This window comes from Anomaloglossus baeobatrachus, chromosome 5 (genome assembly GCF_048569485.1).
Source record: "Anomaloglossus baeobatrachus isolate aAnoBae1 chromosome 5, aAnoBae1.hap1, whole genome shotgun sequence".
NCBI classification, from domain to species: domain Eukaryota; kingdom Metazoa; phylum Chordata; class Amphibia; order Anura; family Aromobatidae; genus Anomaloglossus; species Anomaloglossus baeobatrachus.
The window spans coordinates 377708811-377736735 of record NC_134357.1 but is presented as its reverse complement, the minus strand read 5'-3'; the positions used below and the strand labels follow the sequence as shown (position 1 = coordinate 377736735).

General features: G+C 46.9%; 1 protein-coding gene across 2 annotated transcripts in view; it reads right to left on the bottom strand.

Moving 5' to 3' along the window:
• Positions 1-27925, bottom strand: part of ACLY (ATP citrate lyase) — a 128652-nt gene that overhangs the window by 59399 nt on the left and 41328 nt on the right. For both annotated transcript variants that reach the window (XM_075350027.1, XM_075350028.1), the window contains exons 7-12: positions 27575-27705; positions 16708-16826; positions 14257-14393; positions 4122-4183; positions 3909-4026; positions 1143-1297 (exon numbers count right to left, since the gene is read on the bottom strand). In XM_075350027.1, coding sequence (XP_075206142.1) covers positions 1143-1297; positions 3909-4026; positions 4122-4183; positions 14257-14393; positions 16708-16826; positions 27575-27705 — 722 coding nt within the window. The remainder of the gene's footprint in view (positions 1-1142; positions 1298-3908; positions 4027-4121; positions 4184-14256; positions 14394-16707; positions 16827-27574; positions 27706-27925) is intronic.

Below are 27925 nucleotides of genomic sequence, written 5' to 3'. Positions count from 1 at the left end.
TGAGGGGGGAGGAAAACATGCAGGATGCTCCAGCCCTCACATCCGACGTCAGGTCGGTAATCCCGCCCTTACCCCTGACAGGCAGGCCCGGGGGCGGGATTTTTGCGACTAGGCCGCGATGAAGCTGGGGACTAAATTTGAGACCGCGCCCGACAAGCAGGCACGGTCGGCGCGGAAGTCAACCGGCCTCCTCAATTCAGCAGCTGCCGCGGTTTCCGGGAAGAAGGTGCACTCCCTGCACAGTCCCCTATGGGGACACAGAGTACCTTAGAGTTGCAGGGCCCGGTCCCTGAGGTTGAAGAGGCTCCGGTCCGGCAGGTTCCCACAGGGGCTGCGGATGGAGCACAGTCCCAGTAAACGGATGACCGCTCAGGATCCCACTTCTCCCAGAGCCGCATAAGGGATGGTGAAGGAGACGGCATGTGGCTCCAGCCTCTGTACCCGCAATGGGTACTTCAACCTTAACAACACCGCCGACGTAGTGGGGTGAGAAGGGAACATGCCGGGGGCCCCGTGGGGGCCCTCTTTTCTTCCAACCGACATAACTAAGTATGAGAATGCATGAGTGGATGTGTGCCTCCTTCCACACAAAGCATAAAACTGAGGAGCCCGTGATCCACGGGAGGGTGTATAGGCAGAGGGGAGGGGTTACACTTTTTAAAGTGTAATACTTTGTGTGGCCTCCGGAGGCAGAAGTTATACACCCAATTGTTACCTAATTGTCTGGGTCTCCCAATGGAGCGACAAAGAAAAAAAAAATTTGAGGGGTTGTAAAACCACATATGAAAAAAAAATTGAAAAAAAATATGAAACTGTGCCTGGTTATGAATTGATGAATTGTCTTGAACAGAACAAGAAAATGTAAAATAGAATTCATGTAATAGTAAACAAAAAAAAAAAAAAAAAAAAAAAAAAAAAAAAAAAACACCACACAACAGGGTTTTGTTTAAATTTTTAATGGCAGAACTTATCCTTCCCCCTCCTTTGCTGGTCAGGGGGTGCATTTTGATTTTCCAACCGGGGTCCATCTACCCCGATCAGCATATCTTCTTTTTCATTTGTATAACCCCAGTTTTTATTTATGGTCCCTGCCTGTTTCACAATAAAATTTTAAAAATGTGTAGATTTTTTTTCTGACTTACCGAGGAGCTGCCACTGGCATTCAGGAGAAAATTAGCGGTGTGGGCTGCAGTAGGAGGCTGATTTGGAATTGGTCTGTGGCCCAGGGCCATACCCACAATGGCTGTCATATGTGTTTCGGTACCAAACACATGAATTGGAATTCCAGTGGTTTTACCTTTATAAGAAAATTAGGACAAGCAGAGAAAATTAGTTTAGACATTTTAATACAATAAAAACCAAAATACTATTTCACTACATCTTTGTAAGGGTATGTGCACATGATGTCTTTCAGGTAAATTCATTCTAGAAACCACATGAAAATGGTGTACAGCAATGTAAAAACGACATCGGTGTGCACAATGTTCCATCTTATGCTACTTGTTTTAACAGTGTGTGTATCCCTAAGTGTGGATCTATAAGTGTGCAATATGAATTAGGCCCGAATAGGGCCGGAAGGGTCACTTTAAACAATGTTTGTTTCTCTTTACTTTCACCCCTATAATACTTCACTTTCTACTTACCCTTCTGATCCCTACACCTAGTAATTAATTATTCATCTCTCCCCTCCATCCTCCCGGCTCACCTCACCTTCTCCTCAGATCTGTTCCTCCATTTTACACCCAGTGTCTCCAGACACACATAGCCATCTCATGGCCTCTCCTGCTCCCACCTGCTAACACTCTCTCTGCTGGAGATACAGTTAGGTCCAGAAATATTTGGACAATAACACAAGTTTTGTTATTTTAGCCGTTTACAAAAACATGTTCAGAAATACAATTTATATATATATATATATATATATATATATATATATATATATATATATATATATATATATATATATATATATATATATATATATATATATATATATATATATATATATATATATATATATATATATATATATATAATATGGGCTGAAAGTGCACACTCCCAGCTGCAATATGAGTTTTCACATCCAAAATCGGAGAAAGGGTTTAGGAATCATAGCTCTGTAATGCATAGCCTCCTCTTTTTCAAGGGACCAAAAGTAATTGGACAAGGGACTCTAAGGGCTGCAATTAACTCTGAAGTAGTCTCCCTCGTTAACCTGTAATCAATGAAGTAGTTAAAAGGTCTGGGGTTGATTACAGGTGTGTGGTTTTGCATTTGGAAGCTGTTGCTGTGACCAGACAACATGCGGTCTAAGGAACTCTCAATTGAGGTGAGGCAGAACATCCTGAGGCTGAAAAAAAAGAAAAAAATCCATCAGAGAGATAGCAGACATGCTTGGAGTAGCAAAATCCACAGTCGGGTACATTCTGAGAAAAAAGGAATTGACTGGTGAGCTTGGGAACTCAAAAAGGCCTGGGCGTCCATGGATGACAATAGTGGTGGATGATCGCCGCATACTTTCTTTGGTGAAGAAGAACCCGTTCACAACATCAACTGAAGTCCAGAACACTCTCAGTGAAGTAGGTGTATCTGTCTCCAAGTCAACAGTAAAGAGAAGACTCCATGAAAGTAAATACAAAGGGTTCACATCTAGATGCAAACCATTCATCAATTCCAAAAATAGACAGGCCAGAGTTAAATTTGCTGAAAAACACCTCATGAAGGCAGCTCAGTTCTGGAAAAGTATTCTATGGACAGATGAGACAAAGATCAACCTGTACCAGAATGATGGGAAGAAAAAAGTTTGGAGAAGAAAGGGAACAGCATATGATCCAAGGCACACCACATCCTCTGTAAAACATGGTGGAGGCAACGTGATGGCATGGGCATGCATGGCTTTCAATGGCACTGGGTGACTTGTGTTTATTGATGACATAACAGCAGACAAGAGTAGCCGGATGAATTCTGAAGTGTACCGGGATATACTTTCAGCCCAGATTCAGCCAAATGCCGCAAAGTTGATCGGACGGCGCTTCATAGTACAGATTGACAATGACCCCAAGCATACAGCCAAAGCTACCCAGGAGTTCATGAGTGCAAAAAAGTGGAACATTCTGCAATGGCCAAGTCAATCACCAGATCTTAACCCAATTGAGCAAGCATTTCACTTGCTCAAATCCAGACTTAAGACGGAAAGACCCACAAACAAGCAAGACCTGAAGGCTGCGGCTGTAAAGGCCTGGCAAAGCATTAAGAAGGAGGAAACCCAGCGTTTGCTGATGTCCATGGGTTCCAGGCTTAAGGCAGTGATTGCCTCCAAAGGATTCGCAACAAAATATTGAAAATAAAAATATTTTGTTTGGGTTTGGTTTATTTGTCCAATTACTTTTGACCTCCTAAAATGTGGAGTGTTTGTAAAGAAATGTGTACAATTCCTACAATTTCTATCAGATATTTTTGTTCAAACCTTCAAATTAAACGTTACAATCTGCACTTGAATTCTGTTGTAGAGGTTTCATTTCAAATCCAATGTGGTGGCATGCAGAGCCCAACTCGCGAAAATTGTGTCACTGTCCAAATATTTCTGGACCTAACTGTATCTCTCCAAATCCTGGCCCTCCTCACCACATCCCCACAGTCCCTTCTAACTGCCATCCACGATCCATGACAAATTTTCAAAACCCTTCTAACCTCATAGCCATTCACCAAGCCCCCGCTCCTCCAGCCCCCATAACAGGAGCTCTATGGAATGCTCGCTCTGTCTGCAATAAACTTTCCTAGATCCATGATCTTTTCATCACTAATAAACTTTCCTTCCTCGGCATCACTGCATTAGTCTTGAAGCCAACATCTCAGGCATAGTGCTGTATAGGAAAAAATGTTTTTATTGTACGCTGCACTTTACTCACCTACTTCGCCCATAACACGAAGTCCCTCCTGGTAATTTGGTCCACCTCGCCTCACAAATATAGTAACCTCATGTTCCTTCAATGGTCCCTGAAAGTCTTTAATTGCTCGAACAATACCCTGAAGGTCAAGGAAATTACAAAAAGGTACAAAGCCAGATCATGATAAATCCAACATGTTCTCTTCTGTAGATTTAGGTCAACCTGAAAACTCACCTTGAAAGTTGCAGCAACATTGGTAAAATTTGCAATACTGCCACCAATTATAAGGATTTTACCTTTAAACAAAATAAAAATAATAAAAAAAAATGATATTAAGCATACTAAAATTACATTGAATGCTTTCTCAAAACTATTGCCAGATTCTAACAGTGATAACTGCCCGATTGCTGGGGTTTGAAAGAGAAGGTCGGGTTGGGAGGTGGGGTGGGGGTGGGGGGGCAGAACCCTTAGTATGTGACTCTGCTGCCCCATCTTAAAGGGAACCTGTCAAATGCAATATGCACCCAGAACCAAGGGCATCAGTTCCCTTGGCTAGCCGGCCCACATAGCATGTTAGCACGCCCACAGAGGCGTGCTAACATGCTAATGAATGCGCAGCTTTGCCGCACATACTTCACTCTTCATGGCAGACGGTGGAGGATGGATGTGCACTGCGGATGTTCCCTGGACTTACGGTCATGCACACTAAATTAATGCCAGGTGAAAGCTTTCCAGCCTCACTGAGGTATAGAGTGCACAACCAGAAGTCCTGGGGACTCCGGATCATGTGCAGTGCGCAACCATCCTCCGCTGGGCACCATCAAGACTAAAGTATGTGCGGCATCGCTGCGCATTTATTAGCATGTTAGCACACCCCTGTGGGCGTACTATGTAGGCCAGCTAGCCAAGGCAACTTGCGCTGTTGGGACTAGTCCCCTCGCTCATTAGCATATAATAAAATATCTTTCCAAATACTTTTTCTAAAGATCTCTTTATCTATGCTAGTGTATACAGGGATGGTTAGGCAGGGATTAGCAATATGCACCCAGAACTGCTTGTGGTTCTGGGTGCATATTGGACCTGACACGTTCCCTTTAAATGGAGTAGAGGTGCGCATGCTCGGCCTATGCTACATTTGTTGTCTTTGCTGGAAGAAACCGAGCACTGTACTTTGCAGTCTCATAGAAAATGCAATGGAGTCTATGCAGAATATGTTCAGTTTTCCAAACAGGACTAAGCTACAGAGTCACAATCTTGGGACTGCAGAAGAAGGGAATTTTGTTTACTTACCGTAAATTCCTTTTCTTCTAGCTCCAATTGGGAGACCCAGACAATTGGGTGCATAGGCTATGCCTCCGGAGGCCGCACAAAGTATTACACTAAAAGTGTAAAGCCCCTCCCCTTCTGCCTATACACCCCCCGTGCTCCCACGGGCTCCTCAGTTTTGGTGCAAAAGCAAGAAGGAGGAAAAAAATTATAAACTGGTTTAAAGTAAATTCAATCCGAAGGAATATCGGAGAACTGAAACCATTCAACATGAACAACATGTGTACACAAAAAAACAGGGGCGGGTGCTGGGTCTCCCAATTGGAGCTAGAAGAAAAGGAATTTACGGTAAGTAAACAAAATTCCCTTCTTCTTTGTCGCTCCATTGGGAGACCCAGACAATTGGGACGTCCAAAAGCAGTCCCTGGGTGGGTAAATAATACCTCATAATAGAGCCGTAACGGCTCCGTCCTACAGGTGGGCAACCGCCGCCTGAAGGACTCGCCTACCTAGGCTGGCATCTGCCGAAGCATAGGTATGTACCTGATAGTGTTTCGTGAAAGTGTGCAGGCTCGACCAGGTAGCCGCCTGACACACCTGCTGAGCCGTAGCCTGGTGCCTCAAAGCCCAGGACGCACCCACGGCTCTGGTAGAATGGGCCTTCAGCCCTGAGGGAACCGGAAGCCCAGCAGAACGGTAAGCTTCGAGAAATGGTTCCTTGATCCACCGAGCCAGGGTTGATTTGGAAGCCTGTGACCCTTTACGCTGGCCAGCGACAAGGACAAAGAGTGCATCAGAGCGGCGCAGGGGCGCCGTACGAGAAATGTAGAGTCTGAGTGCTCTCACCAGAACTAACAAGTGCAAATCCTTTTCACATTGGTAAACTGGATGAGGACAAAAAGAGGGTAAGGAGATATCCTGATTGAGATGAAAGGGGGATACCACCTTAGGGAGAAATTCCGGAACCGGACGCAGAACCACCTTGTCCTGGTGAAACACCAGGAAGGGGGCTTTGCATGACAGAGCTGCCAGCTCAGACACTCTCCGAAGTGAAGTGACTGCTACTAGGAAAACCACTTTCTGCGAAAGGCGTGCGAGAGAAATATCCCTCATTGGCTCGAACGGTGGTTTCTGAAGAACCATCAGCACCCTGTTCAGATCCCAGGGTTCCAACGGACGTTTGTAAGGAGGAACGATGTGACAAACCCCCTGCAGAAACGTGCGTACCTGTGGAAGTCTGGCCAGGCGCTTCTGAAAAAACACAGAGAGCGCAGAGACTTGTCCCTTAAGGGAGCCGAGTGACAAACCCTTTTCCAATCCGGACTGAAGAAAGGACAGGAAAGTGGGCAAGGCAAATGGCCAGGGAGAAGAACCCCGAGTAGAGCACCACGACAGGAATATTTTCCACGTCCTGTGGTAAATCTTGGCGGACGTTGGTTTCCTAGCCTGTCTCATAGTGGCAATGACCTCCTGGGATAATCCTGAAGACGCTAAGATCCAGGACTCAATGGCCACACAGTCAGGTTGAGGGCCGCAGAATTCAGATGGAAAAACGGCCCTTGAGACAGCAAGTCTGGTCGGTCTGGTAGTGCCCACGGTTGGCCGACCGTGAGATGCCACAGATCCGGGTACCATGACCTCCTCGGCCAGTCTGGGGCGACGAGGATGGCGCGGCGGCAGTCGGCCCTGATCTTGCGTAACACTCTGGGCAACAGTGCCAGCGGAGGAAACACATAAGGGAGTTGAAACTGCGACCAATCTTGAACTAAGGCGTCTGCCGCTAGAGCTCTGTGATCGTGAGAACGTGCCATGAATGCCGTGACCTTGTTGTTGTGCCGGGACGCCATTAGATCGACGTCCGGCATCCCCCAGCGGCAACAGATCTCCTGAAACACGTCCGGGTGAAGGGACCATTCCCCTGCGTCCATGCCCTGGCGACTGAGAAAATCTGCTTCCCAGTTTTCCACGCCTGGGATGTGAACTGCGGAGATGGTGGAGGCCGTGGCTTCCACCCACATCAAAATCCGCCGGACTTCCTGGAAGGCTTGCCGACTGCGTGTTCCTCCTTGGTGGTTGATGTAAGCCACCGCTGTGGAGTTGTCCGACTGAATTCGGATCTGCTTGCATTCCAGCCACTGCTGGAACGCTTTCAGGGCAAGATACACTGCCCTGATCTCCAGAACATTGATCTGAAGTGAGGACTCTTGCTGGGTCCACGTACCCTGAGCCCTGTGGTGGAGAAAGACTGCTCCCCACCCTGACAGACTCGCGTCCGTCGTGACCACCGCCCAGGATGGGGGTAGAAAGGATTTCCCCTTCGATAATGAAGTGGGAAGAAGCCACCACCGAAGGGAAGCTTTGGTTGCCTGAGAGAGGGAGACGTTCCTGTCGAGGGACGTCGGCTTCCTGTCCCATTTGCGTAGGATGTCCCATTGAAGAGGACGCAGGTGAAACTGCGCGAAAGGGACTGCCTCCATTGCTGCCACCATCTTCCCCAGGAAGTGCATGAGGCGCCTCAAGGGGTGCGACTGACCTTGAAGGAGAGATTGCACCCCCGTCTGTAGTGAACGCTGCTTGTTCAGCGGAAGCTTCACTATCGCTGAGAGGGTATGAAACTCCATGCCAAGATATGTCAGCGATTGGGCCGGTGTCAGATTTGACTTTGGAAAATTGATGATCCACCCGAAACTCTGGAGAGTCTCCAGAGTAGCGGTGAGGCTGTGCTGGCATGCCTCTTGAGAGGGAGCCTTGACCAGCAGATCGTCTAAGTAAGGGATCACTGAGTGTCCCTGAGAGTGGAGGACCGCGACTACTGTAGCCATGACCTTGGTGAAAACCCGTGGGGCTGTCGCCAGGCCGAACGGCAGTGCCACGAACTGAAGGTGTTCGTCTCCTATGGCGAAGCGCAGAAAGCGCTGATGCTCTGGAGCAATCGGAACGTGGAGATAAGCATCTTTGATATCGATCGATGCAAGGAAATCTCCTTGAGACATTGAGGCGATGACGGAGCGGAGGGATTCCATCCGGAACCGCCTGGTCTTTACGTGTTTGTTGAGCAGTTTTAGGTCCAGGACAAGACGGAAAGACCCGTCCTTCTTTGGAACCACGAACAAGTTGGAGTAAAAACCGTGACCCTGTTGCTGAAGAGGAACAGGGACCACCACTCCTTCTGCCTTCAGAGTGCCCAGCGCCTGCAGAAGAGCATCGGCTCGCTCGGGAGGCGGAGATGTCCTGAAGAATCGAGTCGGAGGATGAGAGCTGAACTCTATCCTGTAACCGTGAGACAGAATGTCTCTCACCCAACGGTCTTTTACCTGTGGCAGCCAGGTGTCGCAAAAGCGGGAGAGCCTGCCACCGACCGAGGATGCGGTGTGAAGCGGCCGTAAGTCATGAGGAAGCCGCCTTGGTAGCAGCACCTCCGGCGGTCTTTTTAGGGCGTGACTTAGACCGCCATGAATCGGAGTTCCTCTGATCCTTCTGAGGCCTTTTGGACGAGGAGAATTGGGACCTGCCCGCACCCCGAAAGGACCGAAACCTCGACTGTCCCCTCCTCTGTTGGGGTAAGTTTGGTTTGGCCTGGGGTAAGGATGTTTCCTTTCCCTTGGATTGCTTGATGATTTCATCCAATCTCTCACCAAACAAACGGTCGCCAGAAAATGGCAAACCGGTTAAGCACTTTTTGGAAGCCGAATCTGCCTTCCATTCCCGTAGCCACAAGGCCCTGCGTATTGCAACCGAATTGTCGGCTGCAACCGCCGTACGGCTCGCAGAGTCCAGGACAGCATTAATAGCGTAGGACGCAAATGCCGACGTTTGAGATGTTATGGAAGCCACTTGCGGCGCAGACGTACGTGTGAGTGCGTCAATTTGCGCTTGACCCGCTGAGATAGCTTGGAGTGCCCATACGGCTGCGAATGCTGGAGCAAAAGACGCGCTGATAGCTTCATAGATGGATTTCAACCAGAGCTCCATCTGTCTGTCAGTGGCATCCTTGAGTGAAGCCCCATCTTCAACTGCCACTATGGATCTAGCCGCCAGTCTGGAGATTGGAGGATCCACCTTGGGACACTGAGTCCAGCCCTTGACCACGTCAGGGGGGAAGGGATAACGTGTATCCTTAAGGCGCTTAGAAAAACGCTTATCTGGACAAGCCCGGTGTTTCTGGACTGCCTCTCTGAAGTCAGAGTGGTCCAGAAACATACTCGTTGTACGCTTGGGGAACCTGAAACGGAATTTCTCCTGCTGAGAAGCAGACTCCTCTACTGGAGGAGCTGAGGGAGAAATATCCAACATTTGATTTATGGACGCGATAAGATCATTCACTATGGCGTCCCCATCAGGAGTATCAAGGTTGAGAGCGGCCTCAGGATCAGAATCCTGATCTGCTACCTCCGCTTCATCATACAGAGAGTCCTCCCGCTGAGACCCTGAACAATGTGATGATGTCGAGGGAATTTCCCAGCGAGCTCGCTTAGGCGGTCTGGGACTGCGGTCCGTGTCAGAGACCTCACCCTGGGATCTATGAGACACCCCGGGAGGACATGGTTGTTCCAACTGAGGGGAACCAGGGGGCAATGATTCCACAGTGCCCATGGTCTGAGATACCGGTCTGGACTGCAAAGCTTCTAGTATCTTAGCCATAGTCTCAGACAGCCTTTCAGTAAAAACTGTAAACTCCGTCCCTGTCACCTGGACCCCTGGGCCACCCTTAGCAGAGGCTCCGGCTGAGTAAGTGCCACAGGGGCCGAGCAGTGCACACAATGGGGAGATAAGGTATGCACACCAGTGACTATGGAAGGGAAATACATGGAATAGCAGAAACTGCTGTGTGAATACTGACATGAAAAATTCAATAGCTATTTGTAAGAATGAAATGTGAAAAATGGAACCTGCATTACTGCCATGAATATATGAATAAAGAGAAATTTAGCTACTGAATTGATCAATGCAGAAAAGCCCCAACACTACGCCAAAGTATTTCTCTACGTTGGGGTCCCTAGCTTGTGTGTGTCCTCTCATGCAGTTAAAAAACTTACCGTGTATGGGACGCTGAGACCCAGGCTATATATGCGTATAATGTGGATTGGCAATAGGTGTGTATGGGGAGGGTTCACAAACGAAAAACTACTAACATTAAGGAATAACGTTTGGAACTCCATTCTATGTCTGAACTGGGTGCAAAAAACCTAAAAAACATCACTATGGGGAGATAAGGTATGCACACCAGTGACTATGGAAGGGGAATACATGGAATAGCAGAAACTGCTGTGTGAATACTGACATGAAAAATTCAATAGCTATTTGTAAGAATGAAATGTGAAAAATGGAACCTGCATTACTGCCATGAATATATGAATAAAGAGAAATTTAGCTACTGAATTGATCAATGCAGAAGAGCCCCAACACTACGCCAAAGTATTTCTCTACGTTGGGGTCCCTAGCTTGTGTGTGTCCTCTCATGCAGTTAAAAAACTTACCGTGTATGGGACGCTGAGACCCAGGCTATATATGCGTATAATGTGGATTGGCAATAGGTGTGTATGGGGAGGGTTCACAAACGAAAAACTACTAACATTAAGGAATAACGTTTGGAACTCCATTCTATGTCTGAACTGGGTGCAAAAAACCTAAAAAACATCACTATGGGGAGATAAGGTATGCACACCAGTGACTATGGAAGGGGAATACATGGAATAGCAGAAACTGCTGTGTGAATACTGACATGAAAAATTCAATAGCTATTTGTAAGAATGAAATGTGAAAAATGGAACCTGCATTACTGCCATGAATATATGAATAAAGAGAAATTTAGCTACTGAATTGATCAATGCAGAAGAGCCCCAACACTACGCCAAAGTATTTCTCTACGTTGGGGTCCCTAGCTTGTGTGTGTCCTCTCATGCAGTTAAAAAACTTACCGTGTATGGGACGCTGAGACCCAGGCTATATATGCGTATAATGTGGATTGGCAATAGGTGTGTATGGGGAGGGTTCACAAACGAAAAACTACTAACATTAAGGAATAACGTTTGGAACTCCATTCTATGTCTGAACTGGGTGCAAAAAACCTAAAAAACATCACTATGGGGAGATAAGGTATGCACACCAGTGACTATGGAAGGGGAATACATGGAATAGCAGAAACTGCTGTGTGAATACTGACATGAAAAATTCAATAGCTATTTGTAAGAATGAAATGTGAAAAATGGAACCTGCATTACTGCCATGAATATATGAATAAAGAGAAATTTAGCTACTGAATTGATCAATGCAGAAGAGCCCCAACACTACGCCAAAGTATTTCTCTACGTTGGGGTCCCTAGCTTGTGTGTGTCCTCTCATGCAGTTAAAAAACTTACCGTGTATGGGACGCTGAGACCCAGGCTATATATGCGTATAATGTGGATTGGCACATTGTGGATTGGCACAATTCAGTAGCTAAATTTCTCTTTATTCATATATTCATGGCAGTAATGCAGGTTCCATTTTTCACATTTCATTCTTACAAATAGCTATTGAATTTTTCATGTCAGTATTCACACAGCAGTTTCTGCTATTCCATGTATTCCCCTTCCATAGTCACTGGTGTGCATACCTTATCTCCCCATAGTGATGTTTTTTAGGTTTTTTGCACCCAGTTCAGACATAGAATGGAGTTCCAAACGTTATTCCTTAATGTTAGTAGTTTTTCGTTTGTGAACCCTCCCCATACACACCTATTGCCAATCCACATTATACGCATATATAGCCTGGGTCTCAGCGTCCCATACACGGTAAGTTTTTTAACTGCATGAGAGGACACACACAAGCTAGGGACCCCAACGTAGAGAAATACTTTGGCGTAGTGTTGGGGCTCTTCTGCATTGATCAATTCAGTAGCTAAATTTCTCTTTATTCATATATTCATGGCAGTAATGCAGGTTCCATTTTTCACATTTCATTCTTACAAATAGCTATTGAATTTTTCATGTCAGTATTCACACAGCAGTTTCTGCTATTCCATGTATTCCCCTTCCATAGTCACTGGTGTGCATACCTTATCTCCCCATAGTGATGTTTTTTAGGTTTTTTGCACCCAGTTCAGACATAGAATGGAGTTCCAAACGTTATTCCTTAATGTTAGTAGTTTTTCGTTTGTGAACCCTCCCCATACACACCTATTGCCAATCCACATTATACGCATATATAGCCTGGGTCTCAGCGTCCCATACACGGTAAGTTTTTTAACTGCATGAGAGGACACACACAAGCTAGGGACCCCAACGTAGAGAAATACTTTGGCGTAGTGTTGGGGCTCTTCTGCATTGATCAATTCAGTAGCTAAATTTCTCTTTATTCATATATTCATGGCAGTAATGCAGGTTCCATTTTTCACATTTCATTCTTACAAATAGCTATTGAATTTTTCATGTCAGTATTCACACAGCAGTTTCTGCTATTCCATGTATTCCCCTTCCATAGTCACTGGTGTGCATACCTTATCTCCCCATAGTGATGTTTTTTAGGTTTTTTGCACCCAGTTCAGACATAGAATGGAGTTCCAAACGTTATTCCTTAATGAGAGCAGTGCACACAATGAGGGTCAGTGGAACCTGCCGGTAGTGAAGCCGTACATGCGGCGCAGGCAGCAGAGTAAGCCTGTGTTTTGGCACCCCTGCTTCTTGTGGGCGCCATGCTGTTGTCTCCCCTGAGCAACCCAGGAGGGTATATAGCCAAAAATCAACCGTGCACTATACAGTGTAAAGTATAGCCTATAATCATATAATCTATAAGTACACTTCTGCACAAGTGGGGCCAGCACCAGAGGTGCTGCTTACCGGCCGCTCAGAACGGTTGTGTGGCCACCAGAATCCCTGCCTGGGTCTCCCAGAGCTTGTCTCCCCTCTCCAGCGTCAGAAGAGCTGACAGGAATGGCTGCCGGCGTCCTGAGGAGAGGAGGGGGCCGTGGGCGTGCCCTAGAAAGTGCGGGAAACTGGTGCCCCACTGTGCACAGTGAGGGGGGTGGAGTATGCAAAGCATGCTCCAGCCCTCAGTGCTGACATTCTGTACAGCGTCCCGCCCTTCCCCTGACTGGCAGGCCTGGGGGCGGGAAGAGAATGAGACTAGGCCGCAAAAGCCGGGGACTAGAGTTATAAGCGCGGCCGCCGTATAAGCGCGGTCGGCGTATAAGCGCGGTCGGCGCGGATGTCCCCGGCGCACTAACAGTCCCAGCCTCGCTGCATGTATAACAATGCAGCGGCGGTCAGCGCGGTAGTCCCCAATACACTACACACCCAGCCACGCTGCAGCGTGTGATGGCACAATTGCGGTCAGCGCCGCGGTCCCCGGCGCACTAACACACCCAGCAATGCTGGAGTGTTTCTGTGCGCGGTCCCCACGGGGACACAGAGTACCTCAAAGTAGCAGGGCCATGTCCCTGACGATACTCGGCTCCATTATCCAGCAGAGTCCCCAGGGGCTGTGGATGGAGCAGGGTCTCAGTGCCTGGAGACCGATTAGGATCCCACTTCACCCAGAGCCCTAAATGGGATGGGGAAGGAAAACAGCATGTGGGCTCCAGCCTCCGTACCCGCAATGGATACCTCAACCTTAACAACACCGCCGACAAGAGTGGGGTGAGAAGGGAGCATGCTGGGGGCCCTGTTATGGGCCCTCTTTTCTTCCATCCGATATAGTCAGCAGCTGCTGCTGACTAATCTGTGGAGCTATGCGTGCATGTCTGCCTCCTTCGCACAAAGCAAAAAACTGAGGAGCCCGTGGGAGCACGGGGGGTGTATAGGCAGAAGGGGAGGGGCTTTACACTTTTAGTGTAATACTTTGTGCGGCCTCCGGAGGCATAGCCTATACACCCAATTGTCTGGGTCTCCCAATGGAGCGACAAAGAAAACCCAAGTAGTTGGACCCCCACTGAACAGCACAAGTTGTTTTCTATGAACAAGATTATGTTGTGGGTCAGGTAACACAACACTTCTTGTTGAGAAAATGGTCACAAAGGGGCATTTCAAGCATACCTGATACTTTTACAGTAGGGCTATGCAGGTACAGTTGTACAAGTAAGCAAACAAGATGGATCTTTTAATGAATACTTTAGAAGATCTCTTACCATCAAGATGTTTTTCTCTTGTCATAAGGGAAAGGATGGTCTTGGCGTAGTCATAGGTCTGTTGTTCACTTGGGGCTCCAGAATACTCCCCATAGTTTGCTAGCTCATCCACCCCACCCAAGTCACAGATGGTGTCACTAGTAAACAGAGTCAATTAAGTGAATGCTAAATGTGCCATCGTAAAGAACGAGAACTTGCCTGACTTAATTACACCAAGTACAAAATCGAATAACAAGATAGCAGAAAATTGGTCAACTTAAGCAAAAAAGGTCTAGACGACACTAGAGATTTCCCATACAATACAGGCTTATACCAGGATAACAACGCATGTGTAAAATCATGGTTCCTAAGGTAGAAAAAGAATAAACATTGGTAGGATTATTGGTTGGGTTTAGTAAACCAAGGTGATATACTTTCAAATTCCAAAATGAAGCAATTAGAATAAACACCTGGATCAGCGCACCATTTGTGGAAACAGAACACCCATAAAGTTGGAAAATTATCCATTGATATGTTTGTCGTGAAACTGAAATGACGCAGAATGGGGGGGGGGGGGGGAATGGTGTCTTATATAGTGGTACCAGAAAGAATTTAATTAGGTGCACTAACCTGGTGCGGTCGTGTTATAGACACAATCACTATAACCATGTGTTGAGGAAGACTGCTGCAGAACCCAGGAAGATAGCGTTGGAGGAGATGGAAGAAAAGGGTTAAGCCGTGCTGCCAGAAGAAGGTCACTGAAGATCAATGGGGATTAAGACATTAAATGTTATTGTTCTACGCGTTTCGGAGCAGTAGAACCCCTTCTTCAGGAACAAAAATCAATAATGTACATCATTAATTTTTGTTCCTGAAGAAGGGGTTATATAGCTCTGAAACGCATAGAACAATAAAATCCGATGTGTTAATCCCCATTGATCTTCTTGCAGTGCGGATTAACCCTTTTCTTCCATCTCCTCCAACGCATTTATATATTTGACAACCAAGCAATTATTACTGAATAACTCAAAGTTTCATGAAATGCTTGTAATCAACCCCATACCCTTAATTGTCCCTTTCATACTTAATTCAGTTTAGATATATCTCCCTATCAAAAAGGTGTCCAAAAAATACTCCGCGTGTTGTAAGACTTAAAGGCAGAATGATGTTTTAATCATCAGTAATACACTATGTATACGAGGGTTTTAATTGCCTTAAAAGCAGCTGCCTGGCACTGGTTAGTAAAGTCAAATTACGTTTACCACCTAACATCTCAAAATCTTTTTCTGTGGCAGTTTTCACCCAGTGTTTAAATTTGTGTAAAGGATTGGAAGAAAGAACATTCATCATTATCATAGGCCCAAGGTCAGCCTTGCAGTTTTGGGCACATTTGATGATGATCAATGCACTCAGAACAGGCGAGGCACTGACATTTGCAGTATAAAAATGTCCTTAGAGAAATTTCCAGTGTCATTGGGGATATAGAAAATCATCGCTCAAAAGGTCTCTTAGGAGGCAAGTAATAGGATCTAGGAAAAGTAGAGCATGCCGTACTCTGACAACATAAACTGTTATGTGTGGCCTTCTATATTCCCGTAGTCACATAAAACAAATTGAACATAAAAAAGTACTAAATTCTCCATTTTACAAAACTAAACTTTTCCAATAATTAGGTTTAGCATAGTCACTGTTAAAACAAGCCTGTACGTATTCTCTTAAAATGTATTAAAATATTTAGATAACTAAATCATAATATATTTCAGATTTAAGATGGTGTCAGTGGTTTAAAACCTTAAAACGGCATAGTCTTGGCCAAAAAATTTGAGACAGATACAAATTTTGATTTTCATAAACTTTGCTACTTCAGTTTTTATAGTGCCAATTTATAATTCAATTGATCACTAGTAGTAATCTAAGAGTTAATGCAAAGCAATTCCTTACCATGAAAATTATCCTAAATCACCAAAGAAAAAAAAAGAAAAAGGAATTTGCGCTGAATTTCAGTTCTGCCAGACAATGAACTGTTTACATAATTTCAGTAATATTCTCATTAGGTTAGGAGAAAGTAATGAACAAGGCAGCCGATATGGTAGATTTAAAAGTAGGCAGAGGCTTGAAATATCTGTCTTCTCTTGACCACGATTACTGTCAAGGCACGTGTATTCAGTTTCTTTGCATCAAAAGGGCTTTACAGGCAAATACATTGCCATTTGTAAGATTCTCCCTACACAAACCATTTATCAGGCCATCAAGAGCTTGAAAGAGGTTCAACTGCTGTAAAAGAAGGTTTCAGAGCACCCTAGAGGATTCAACTACAAAATCAATTCAACACTAGGGAAGAGCTTGTTTCGGAACGGCAGCAGGCAGGTGTCAGTCTATCTGCATGCGCAGTAAAGACTTTGAGGAAAAAAATAAGGATGTTAATTATTCCTTGCATGATATTACAATTTGATCACATGATTCACTGCTTACCTGTATACAACTGAAGCTCCTCCACCAGCAACCATGGTCCAGATCCTGCCACGTGGGTTCAAAATGGTAAGTTTTAGACTTGCTCCACTCTTGGCATCCAAGTCAGCAATATAGGCTTCCTGTTATAAAAAGAAAAAAAAAAAAAAAAAAGAAAAAAAAGTTTCATACATTTTCCCTACTTCTCAAATAAGCATCAGGCATAAAACAAATAAAGGGAATTTTGTTTACTTACCGTAAATTCCTTTTCTTCTAGCTCCTATTGGGAGACCCAGACAATTGGGTGTATAGCTTCTGCCTCTGGAGGCCACACAAAGTATTACACTTTTAAAAAAGTGTAACCCCTCCCCTCTGCCTATACACCCTCCCGTGGACCACGGGCTCCTCAGTTTTGGTGCAAAAGCAGGAAGGAGAAAACTTATAAATTGGTCTAGGGTAAATGCAATCCGAAGGATGTTCGGAGAACTGAAGACCATGAACCAAAAGAACAAATCAACATCAACAACAACATGTGTACACAAAAGAACAACCAGCCCGAAGGGCACAGGGGCGGGTGCTGGGTCTCCCAATAGGAGCTAGAAGTAAAGGAATTTACGGTAAGTAAACAAAATTCCCTTTTTCTTTGTCGCTCCATTGGGAGACCCAGACAATTGGGACGTCCAAGAGCAGTCCCTGGGTGGGTAAAACAATACCTCAATAAAAAGAGCCAAAAACGGCCCCCTCTTACAGGTGGGCAACCGCCGCCTGGAGGACTCGCCTACCTAGACTGGCGTCTGCCGAAGCATAGGTATGCACTTGATAGTGCTTCGTGAAAGTGTGCAGACTAGACCACGTAGCTGCCTGACCCACCTCCTGAGCCGTCGCCCGGTGCCGCAATGCCCAGGACGCACCTACGGCTCTGGTAGAATGGGCTTTCAACCCTGAAGGGAGCGGAAGCCCAGAAGTATGGTAGGCCTCGAGAATCTGTTCCTTGATCCACCGAGCCAAGGTTGACTTGGAGGCCCGAGAGCCCTTACGCTGGCCAGCGACAAGGACAAAGAGCGCGTCTGAACGGCGCAGGGGCGCCGTGCGAGACACATAGAACCGGAGTGCTCTCACTAGATCCAAAGAGTGCAAATCCTTTTCACACTGGTGAATTGGATTAGGGCAAAAGGAAGGCAAGGAGATATCCTGATTTAGATGAAAAGGGGATACCACCTTAGGGAGAAATTCCGGGACAGGACGCAGAACCACCTTATCCTGGTGGAAAACCAGGAAGGGAGCTTTGCATGACAGCGCTGCAAGCTCAGACACTCTCCGAAGTGATGTGACTGCCACCAGGAAGGCCACCTTCTGAGAAAGACGGGAGAGAGAGACATCCCGCAGCGGCTCAAAAGGCGGCTTTTGAAGAGCCGTCAGGACCCTGTTAAGATCCCAAGGTTCCAACGGACGTTTGTAAGGTGGGACCATGTGGCAAACCCCCTGCAGGAACGTGCGGACCTGCGGAAGCCTGGCTAGACGCTTTTGAAAAAACACGGAGAGCGCCGACACTTGGCCCTTGAGAGAGCCGAGGGACAAACCCTTGTCCATTCCAGATTGTAGGAATGAAAGGAATGTGGGTAAGGCAAACGGCCATGGAGGAAATCCGTTATCAGAGCACCAGGATAAGAAGATTTGCCAAGACCTGTAATAGATCTTGGCGGACGTTGGCTTCCTGGCTTGTCTCATGGTGGCAATTACATCCTGAGATAACCCTGAAGACGCTAGGAGCCAGGACTCAATGGCCACACAGTCAGGTTGAGGGCCACAGAATTCAGATGGAAAAACGGGCCTTGTGACAGCAAGTCTGGGCGGTCTGGAAGTGCCCACGGTTGACCCACCGTGAGATGCCACAGATGCGGATACCACAACCGCCTCGGCCAGTCTGGAGCAACGAGAATGGCGCGACGGCAGTCGGACCGGATCTTGCGTAGTACCCTGGGCAGCATCGCCAGAGGGGGAAACACATATGGCAGTCGAAACTGCGACCAATCCTGGACCAAAGCGTCCGCTGCCAGAGCTCTGTGATCCTGAGACCGTGCCATGAAGGCCGGGACCTTGTTGTTGTGCCGTGACGCCATGAGATCGACGTCCGGCGTTCCCCAGCGGCGACAGATCTCTCGAAACACGTCTGGGTGCAGAGACCATTCCCCCGCGTCCATGCCCTGACGACTGAGAAAATCTGCTTCCCAGTTTTCTACGCCCGGGATGTGAACTGCGGAGATGGTGGAGTCTGTGACTTCCACCCACTGCAGAATCCGCCGGACTTCCTGGAAGGCTTGACGACTGCGAGTGCCGCCTTGGTGGTTGATGTAGGCGACGGCAGTGGCGTTGTCCGACTGGATTCAGATCTGCCTGCCCTCCAGCCACCGATGGAAAGCCAATAGGGCTAGATATACTGCCCTTATCTCCAGGATATTGATCTGAAGGGACGGTTCTATTGGGAGTCCAGGTTCCTTGAGCCCTGTGGTGGAGAAAAACCGCTCCCAAACCTGACAGGCTCGTGTCCGTGGTGACCACGGCCCAGGTTGGGGGTAGGAAGGATTTTCCCCGAGACAGAGATGTGGGTAGGAGCCACCACTGAAGTGATGTGTTGGTTGCGAGGGAAAGCGAGATGTTCTTGTCGAGGGAAGTCGAACTCTTGTCCCATTTGCGAAGAATGTCCCATTGGAGTGGCCGTAGATGGAATTGCGCGAACGGCACTGCCTCCATAGCTGCAACCATCTTCCCCAGGAAGTGCATGAGGCGCCTTAAGGGGTGTGACTGACTCCGAAGAAGTGACTGCACCCCTGCCTGCAGAGAAAGCTCTTTGTCCCGCGGTAGCTTGACTAACGCTGGCTGGGTATGAAACTCCATCCCGAGGTAAGTCAGTGATTGGGTCGGCGTCAACTTGGATTTCGGGAAATTGATGATCCACCCGAACTGCTGGAGAGTCGCCAGAGTGACGGTAAGACTTCGTTGACAGGCCACCCGAGAAGGGGCCCTGACTAGGAGATCGTCCAAGTAGGGGATCACCGAGTGGCCCTGAGAGTGCAGGACCGCCACGACGGATGCCATGACTTTGGTGAAAACCCGTGGGGCTGTCGCCAGGCCGAAGGGCAATGCGACGAACTGGAGGTGTTCGTCCCAGATGGCGAAACGCAGGAAACGTTGATGTTCGGGTGCGATCGGCACATGGAGATAAGCATCCTTGATGTCGATCGATGCTAGGAAGTCTCCTTGTGACATCGAGGCGATGACCGAGCGGAGAGATTCCATCCGAAACCATCTGGTTCTCACATGTCTGTTGAGCAGCTTGAGGTCCAGAACGGGACGGAATGACCCATCCTTTTTTGGCACCACGAAGAAGTTGGAGTAAAATCCGCGACCACGTTCCTGAAGGGGAACGGGAATCACAACTCCTATCTTTAGAGCGTCCACTGCCTGAAAAAGTGCGTCGGCCTGTGCGGGGAGTGGGGAGGTTCTGAAGAAACGAGCCGTAGGTCGAGAGCTGAACTCTATCCTGTAACCATGAGACAGAATGTCTCACCCATCGGTCTTGAACGTGTGGCCACCAGGCGTCGCCAAAGCGGGAGAGCCTGCCACCGACCGAGGATGTGGCTAGATGAGGCCGAGAGTCATGAGGAGGCCGTCTTGGAGGCAGTGCCTCCTGCGGCCTTTTGGGGGTGTGACTTAGACCGCCACGCATAGGAGTTCCTCTGGCCTCTCTCTGGCCGGTTGGACGAAGAGGATTGGGGCTTGGCGGAGGGACGAAAGGACCGAAACCTCGATTGGATTTTTCTCTGCTGAGGTCTCTTAGGTTTGGACTGGGGTAAGGAGGAGTCCTTTCCCGAGGATTCCTTAATAATCTCATCCAACCGTTCGCCAAACAAACGGTCGCCAGAAAAAGGCAAACCAGTTAAGAACCTTTTGGAAGCAGAGTCTGCTTTCCATTCGCACAGCCACATGGCCCTGCGGACTGCCACGGAGTTAGCGGATGCTACAGCCGTACGGCTAGCGGAGTCCAGGACGGCGTTCATGGCGTAGGACGAAAATGCTGATGCCTGAGAGGTCAAGGAAGAAACATGCGGAGCAGAATTCCATTAATCTCAGTCAGACATGCCGAGATTGCTTGGAGAGCCCACACAGCCGCAAAGGCCGGGGCGAAAGATGCGCCCGTGGCCTCATAAATAGACTTCACCAAGAGCTCTGTCTGTCAGTGGCATCCTTCAGGGATGAGCCATCGGCAACAGACACAACGGACCTAGCAGCCAATCTAGAGACTGGAGGATCCACCTTGGGAGAGTGTGCCCAGCCCTTAACGACTTCAGGTGGAAAGGGATAATGCATGTCAGTGTGCCGTTTAGCAAAGCGCTTGTCCGGGACCGCTCTGGGCTTCTGGACAGCGTCCCTGAAGTTAGAGTGATCAAAAAACGTATTGCGCGTACGTTTGGGGAATCGAAATTGGCGTTTCTCCTGCTGAGAAGCCGACTCCTCTGAAGGAGGAGGAGGGGGTGAGAGATCCAACACCTGGTTGATGGACGAGATAAGATCATTTACTAAGGCGTCCCCCTCAGGGGTATCAAGGTTAAGGGCAAAGTCAGGGTCAGAGCCCTGAGCTCCCACGTCCGCCTCGTCTTCCTGAGAGTCCTCAAGCTGGGATCCAGAGCAGCGTGAGGAGGCCGGGGAAGAGTCCCAGCGAGGCCGCTTAGCCGGTCTGGGGCTGCGATCCGGGCAGGAGTCCTCCGCCTGGGACATAGGGGCTATCCTGGGAGCGCGCTGCGGCGCGGACCGAGAAGGGCCTGGAGGAGACAAACTACCAGGGGCTGGGGCCTGTGAAGGGCCCGGTCTGGACTGTAATGCCTCAAGGAGCTTAGATGACCATTTGTCCATAGACTGTGCAATGGATTGAGAAAGTGACTGGGTGAGTTTCTCAGCGAAAGAGGCCAACGACGGTGACTCTGTCCCTGCAGCCTGCTCAGGGGGAGCAGGGGGATCTACATGAGCCGAGGGGCCCACAAGTGCCCTAGGCTCCGGCTGAGCAAGCGTGGCAGGAGTCGAGAATTGATCACAGTGAGGGTAGGTGGATCCCGCAGGCAACATAGCCCCACAAGAGGTACAGGCCGCGAAAAAAATCTGTGCCTTAGTAGCTTTTCTCCTTGTGGACGACATGCTGTTGTCTCTTAGGAGAGTGACCACTGAGGGTATATGGGAAAAGGGTATACAGCCTTTCCGAACAGAGAGACAGAGATATAGAGACAGATATATATATATATATATATATATATATATATATATATATATATATATATATATATATATATATATATATATATATATATATATATATATATATATATATATATATATATATATATATATATATATATATATATATATATATATATATATCCATATCCCGGCACCCTAGGGGGACCAGCACCGGGTGACCAGTGTGGCTTACCAACCGCTAACGAGCGGAGTGTGTCCTCCAGATTCCCTGTCGTGGATCCCCCGGAGCTGCAGAGCTTTGCGCTGAGTAGCATCCACCGGCAGAATGCTAAAAATGGCCGCCGGAGCTCTCAGGGGGGGAGTGGAGCCGAGGGCGGCGCTAGCAAAGAGCGGGAATCTGGAGTCCCCAAAGTGGTCAATGAGGGGGGAGGGAGACATGCAAGATGCTCCAGCCCTCAAAGCCGACGTCATGTCGGTAATCCCGCCCTTACCCCTGACAGGCAGGCTCGGGGGCGTGATTTTTCACGACTAGGCCGCGGCGAAGCCGGGGACTAAATTTAAGGCCGCGCCCGACAAGCAGGCACGGTCAGCGCGGAAGTCCGCCGAAAAAACAACGGACGGAACTACCGCGGCTTCCGGGGAGAAGGTGCGACCCTCCCTGTACAGTCCCCACATGGGGACACAGAGTACCTTCAAGTTGCAGGGCCCGGTCCCTGGGGGTGAAGAAGCTCCGGTCCGGCAGGTTCCACCAGGGGCTGCGGATGGAGCACGGTCCCAGCACATGGATGACCGCTTAGGATGCCACTTCTCCCAGAGCCGCATAAGGGATGGTGAAGGAGACGGCATGTGGCTCCAGCCTCCGTACCCGCAATGGGTACCTCAACCTTAACAACACCACCGACATAGTGGGGTGAGAAGGGAACATGCCGGGGACCCCATCGGGGTCCTCTTTTCTTCCATCCGACATAACTATGTATGAGAATGCATGAGTGGATGTGTGCCTCCTTGCCTCCTTCCACACAAAGCATAAAACTGGGGAGCCCGTGGTCCACGGGAGGGTGTATAGGCAGAGGGGAGGGGTTACACTTTTTTAAAAGTGTAATACTTTGCGTGGCCTCCAGAGGGAGAAGCTATACACCCAATTGTCTGGGTCTCCCAATGGAGCGACAAAGACAATAATATATTATATATATATATATATATATATATATATATATATATATTATTTTACACACACACACTCACGCACTCACGCACTCACCCCAATAACTTAGAATATCATCTGAAAGTTACTTTCAGTAATTCAATACAAAAAGGGAAGCGCATATATTATATAGAGTCATTACACACAGAGTGATCTATTTCAAGTGTTTATTTCTGGTAATGTTGATGATTATGGCTTACAGCCAATGAAAGCTCAAAAGTTATTATCTCATATTATCTCAGAAAATTAGATTATTATACAAGACCAACTGAAAACATGATTTTTAAACTCAAACGTTGGCCTACTGAAAAATCTGTACTGTAAATGCCTCAATACTTGGTCTGGGCTCCTTTTGCATGAATTACTGCATCAATGCGGCGTGGCATGTAGGCGATCAGCCTCTGGCACTGCTGAGGTATTATGGAGACCCAGGTTGCTTTGATAGCAGCCTTCAGCTCGTCTGCATTGTTGGGTCTGGTGTCTCATCTTACTCTTGACAATACTCCATAGACTCTCTATGGGGTTTAGGTCAGGAGAGTTTGCTGGCCAATCAAGCATAGTGATACTGTGGTTATTAAACCAGGTATTGGTACTTTTGGCAGTGTGGACAGTTGCAAAGTCTTGCTGGAAAATAAAGTTTTCATCTCCAAAATGCTTGTTGGCAGAGGGAAGCATGAAGTGCTCTAAGATTTCCTGGTAGACTGCTGCGCTGACTTTGGTCTTGAAAAAACACAGTGGACCTACACCAGCAGATGACATGGCTCCCTAAACCATCACTAATTGTGGAAACTTCACACTGGATCTCAAACAGCTTTGATTGTGGCCTCTCCACACTCTGGGACCTTTAATTTCCAAATGAAATGCAAAATGCAAAATTTACTTTCATATGAAAACACCTTGGACCACTGAGCAACAGTCCAGTTCTTTTTCTCCTTGGCCCAGGTAAGATGCTTCTGGCGTTGGCTATTGGTCATGAATGGCTTGACAAAGAATGTGACACTTGTAGCCCATGTCCTGGATATGTCTGTGTTTGGTGGCTCTTGAAGCACTGACTTCAGCAGCAGTCCACTCCTTGTGAATCTCCCCCAAATTTTTGAATGGCCTTTTCTTAATCCTATCAAGGCTGCAGTTATCCTGGTTGCTTCTGCACCTTTTTCTACCACACTTTTTCCTTCCACTCAACTTTCCATTAATATGCTTGGGGTACAGCATTCTGAACAGCCAGCTTCTTCAGCAATGACCTTTTGTGGCTTACTCTCTTTGTGGAGTGTGTCAATGACTGCCTTCTGGGTGTCAAGTCAGTCTTCCCAATGATTGTGTAGCCTACTGAACCAGACTAATGGACCATTTTCAAAGCTTATGAAGCCTTTGTAGCTGTTTTGTGGTAATTTTTTAAATAACAGAAATAAATAACTTTTTGAGGATATTCTAATTTATGAAGATGCACTTGTATATATGATGCACAACATTTCATAGTCCCATATCATGTAACTATTGTACTGTAGTTATATAGTATATGTAGTAAGAAAAAATACTGCGGCAAGGATTCAGGGGGTATTCCCGTCAAAGATATTTATGGCATATCCGTGGGATAGGTCCTCAATGTTTGATAAATTGCATCTCTGGGACCCACACTTATTACCAGAACGATAGTTCCCTTGATTTCAGTCCTGCCTGGCGAGGTTCGCTCTAGCCATTGCATGTCCCAATATACAAATTGTGCACTCAGGTGGCACAAGGGTTGGATACAATGTTTGAATGCACCAGATTTATCACGGTCGTTCATGCAATTTGATAAATCTGGCATATTTTGAGAAGCTTTTACCAAAAAGAAAATGTCTAAAACAGACAATAAGTATGGTGGAAGTCATTGTAGACCGTTTTTTTAGAGCAAATTAAACCATGATACTAGTGCATTTAAAATTGATAAAGTTTCCTCAATGAGCTTTGCCAGTAATTCACAGGCATGCCTGCTCCTCTGGCAGATTTGCATCAGTGGCACCATTAACCAACCTTTATTAACTTTTTAATGCACAAAAAGAGAGAGAGAGAAAATAAAAAAATGCCATTGTTGTGGTGCATTTTATCCCCTTCACAAAAGGGCCAAATTTCCGGTTTTGCGTTTGTTTTTCCTCCCAGTCTTCGAAGAGCCATAACTTTTTTACTTTTCTGTTTACATAGACATACTGTATGAGGGCTTGTTGTTTTTGTTGGAAGAGATGTACTTTTGAATGACACCATTAAATTCGGCCAAATAGTGTACAGAAAGGAAAAAAAAAAAAATTACACAACGTGGGGAGATTGTGAAAAAGAGAAAAACAAAAAAAAAAAAAACTGAATTCTGAAATTGTTTTTTGTTTGTGATTTTTACCTTGTATATTTTGTGATAAAAATTACCGTGCAATAGGATTTTCCTCATACAGTTTAAAGTTTTTCATTAAAAATTTAAAAACTAAATAAAAAAACCTCAGAAATTGAAGAAAAGAAAAAAAAAAAGAATGACTGTTCAAACCAAGTGCAGGCACTGGTCCATCATGGCGGGGGCTACTCATTGATATACATCTTTACACTTGCTTGTTGTCCGACTATCTTCTCTCTTCTCTTTTTCTATAAAGCCAGAGCAGTCAATGAAATAAGGGGGGTGGGGGGGAGATAGTGGGAAAAGAAGCAGGTGGGAAGGTGAATTTCAATGTTGATTCATAGAGCGCTTGTATGTGGTTTGAACATTCATTCTATGCTGATAAAGTCCCATAAAAGGCTATAGACACCTTTGAAAATGGAAAAAAAATAGAAAATAAAATGTCTTTAATTTTTTTTTACGAGTCAGTGTCATTTTATTACCTAAAGATAAGCACTAAGGTTTAAGCTGGGTTCACACATAGCGACATCGCTGTTACGTCACCATTTTCTGTGACGCAACAGCGACCTTGTAAGTCGCTGTAATGATCGCTGCTTAGCTGTCAAACACAGCAGACGCAGCAGCGATCATAACGACACGCGTCGCTGTGGAAGCAATGCGGTGCTTGGTAACTAAGGTAAATATCGGGTAACCAACCAAAGTGCTTCTCTGGTTCCCCAATATTTACCTTGGTTACAAGTGCACACCGCTTAGCGCTGGCTCCCTGCACTCATAGCCACAGTACAGATCGGGTTAATAAGCAAACCTTTGCTTATTTCCCAATGTGTACTCTGGCTGTGTGCAGGGAGCAGGGAGCCGGCAGCACAGGCAGCGTGAGAGCGGCGAACGCTGTAACTAAAGTAAATATCGGGTAACCAAGGAAAGGGCTTCCCTTGGTTACCCGATGTTTACATCTTACCGCAGGCTGCCAGACGCCGGCTCCCTGCTCCCTTCAGTTCATCGCTCTCTCGCTGTCACACACAACGATGTGTGCTTCACAGCGGGAGAGCAACGAGCAAAAAATGAAGCAGGACATTCAGCAACGACCGGCAACCTCACAGCAGGGGCCGGGTCATTGCTGGATGTCACACACAGCGACGTTGCTGCTGCGTCACAGAAAATGGTGACGTAACAGCGACGTCGCTGTCGCTATGTGTGACACCACCTTTGTCTCCAGATTCCCTGACATACAGTTCAAAGTCCAAGCATCAGCGTTTTATCTTGCGGTCTTCATTAGTTGATACATCAGCACAGCTTCTATCATGCACTTATTTCCTCCTTTCCTATAGCCCGATTTCTCTTACCGGAGACTGTAGATCCTCTACCCTCAGTCCACAGTGTTCAGATCTGTTTGTAACCTCCTACTCTTCAGCTATCGACATCAAAAGAACAGAAGGGAGAGACCTGAGCAGGAGTTCTGATGGATTTTTAACAGTTTTGTAAAAGCGCTCAGCTAGATGACAAGAGAGGAATAGGTTTTCAGCCTTGAATCACCTTGAGGCAACCTTGAGGAGACACGTCCCTCTAGGGATAGGCACTGTTAAGACTGATTTATTAAAACAAGGAAATTGAGTTAAGCCAATGTGGTGGGGGCTTGAGATACAAAGACTTCTGGCATCAATACAGATCTCACGCTAATGGAATGACTGCAGGGACATCATTTGTAATTCATAAAATGCCTTCATTACTCATAGAGCTTTTTCTTCCTGCTGTAGATAACGGTGATGACAAAAGAAATAACATTTTACTGCAAATTTATGGGCACACAGGGTACACCCTTTTCCAGTTCTTGTAGAACGTGTTCCTCAGCCAAGTGGCATGTCCTATTGCTTCTTTCACTGAACACACTGTCTTCCATAAATTGTTTTAAAATATTGATTTCTACATTTTCTTATGTTCAGTGTAGAGGTTAACTAATTTCTAGTGTAAAAGTAGATGAATACAAAATCTCTGACCAGCAATTCATCTCATCTCAATCAGAACAGAAATGACATTACTAGGCGCTGACAAGTTTTAGGAGTTTCTATTTGAATTCTTACCTCTGGATAGGCTTCTCTCCCAAAAGGTGGTGGGAAGTCCACATCTCCCCATTTAGCTTTGCAGACATAGTCAGCAGTGGCATCAATCTTGGCTGCCATGTCCAACACATATACGCCATCCTTCGTGACAACTGGAAAGTAGAAATGAAGAAAAACTTAAGTGCCAGTGATCACTTTGGATTTATAGGCTAAAGGGGGTGTTACAAGCAGCGATATCGCTGGTGAAAGCACCTGCCCCCCTCGTTTGTGCGTCACGGGCAAATCGCTGCCCGTGGCGCACAATATCGTTAGGAGCCGTCAAACGGACTTACCTGCCTAGCGACATCGCTGTTGCCGGCGAACCTCCTCCTT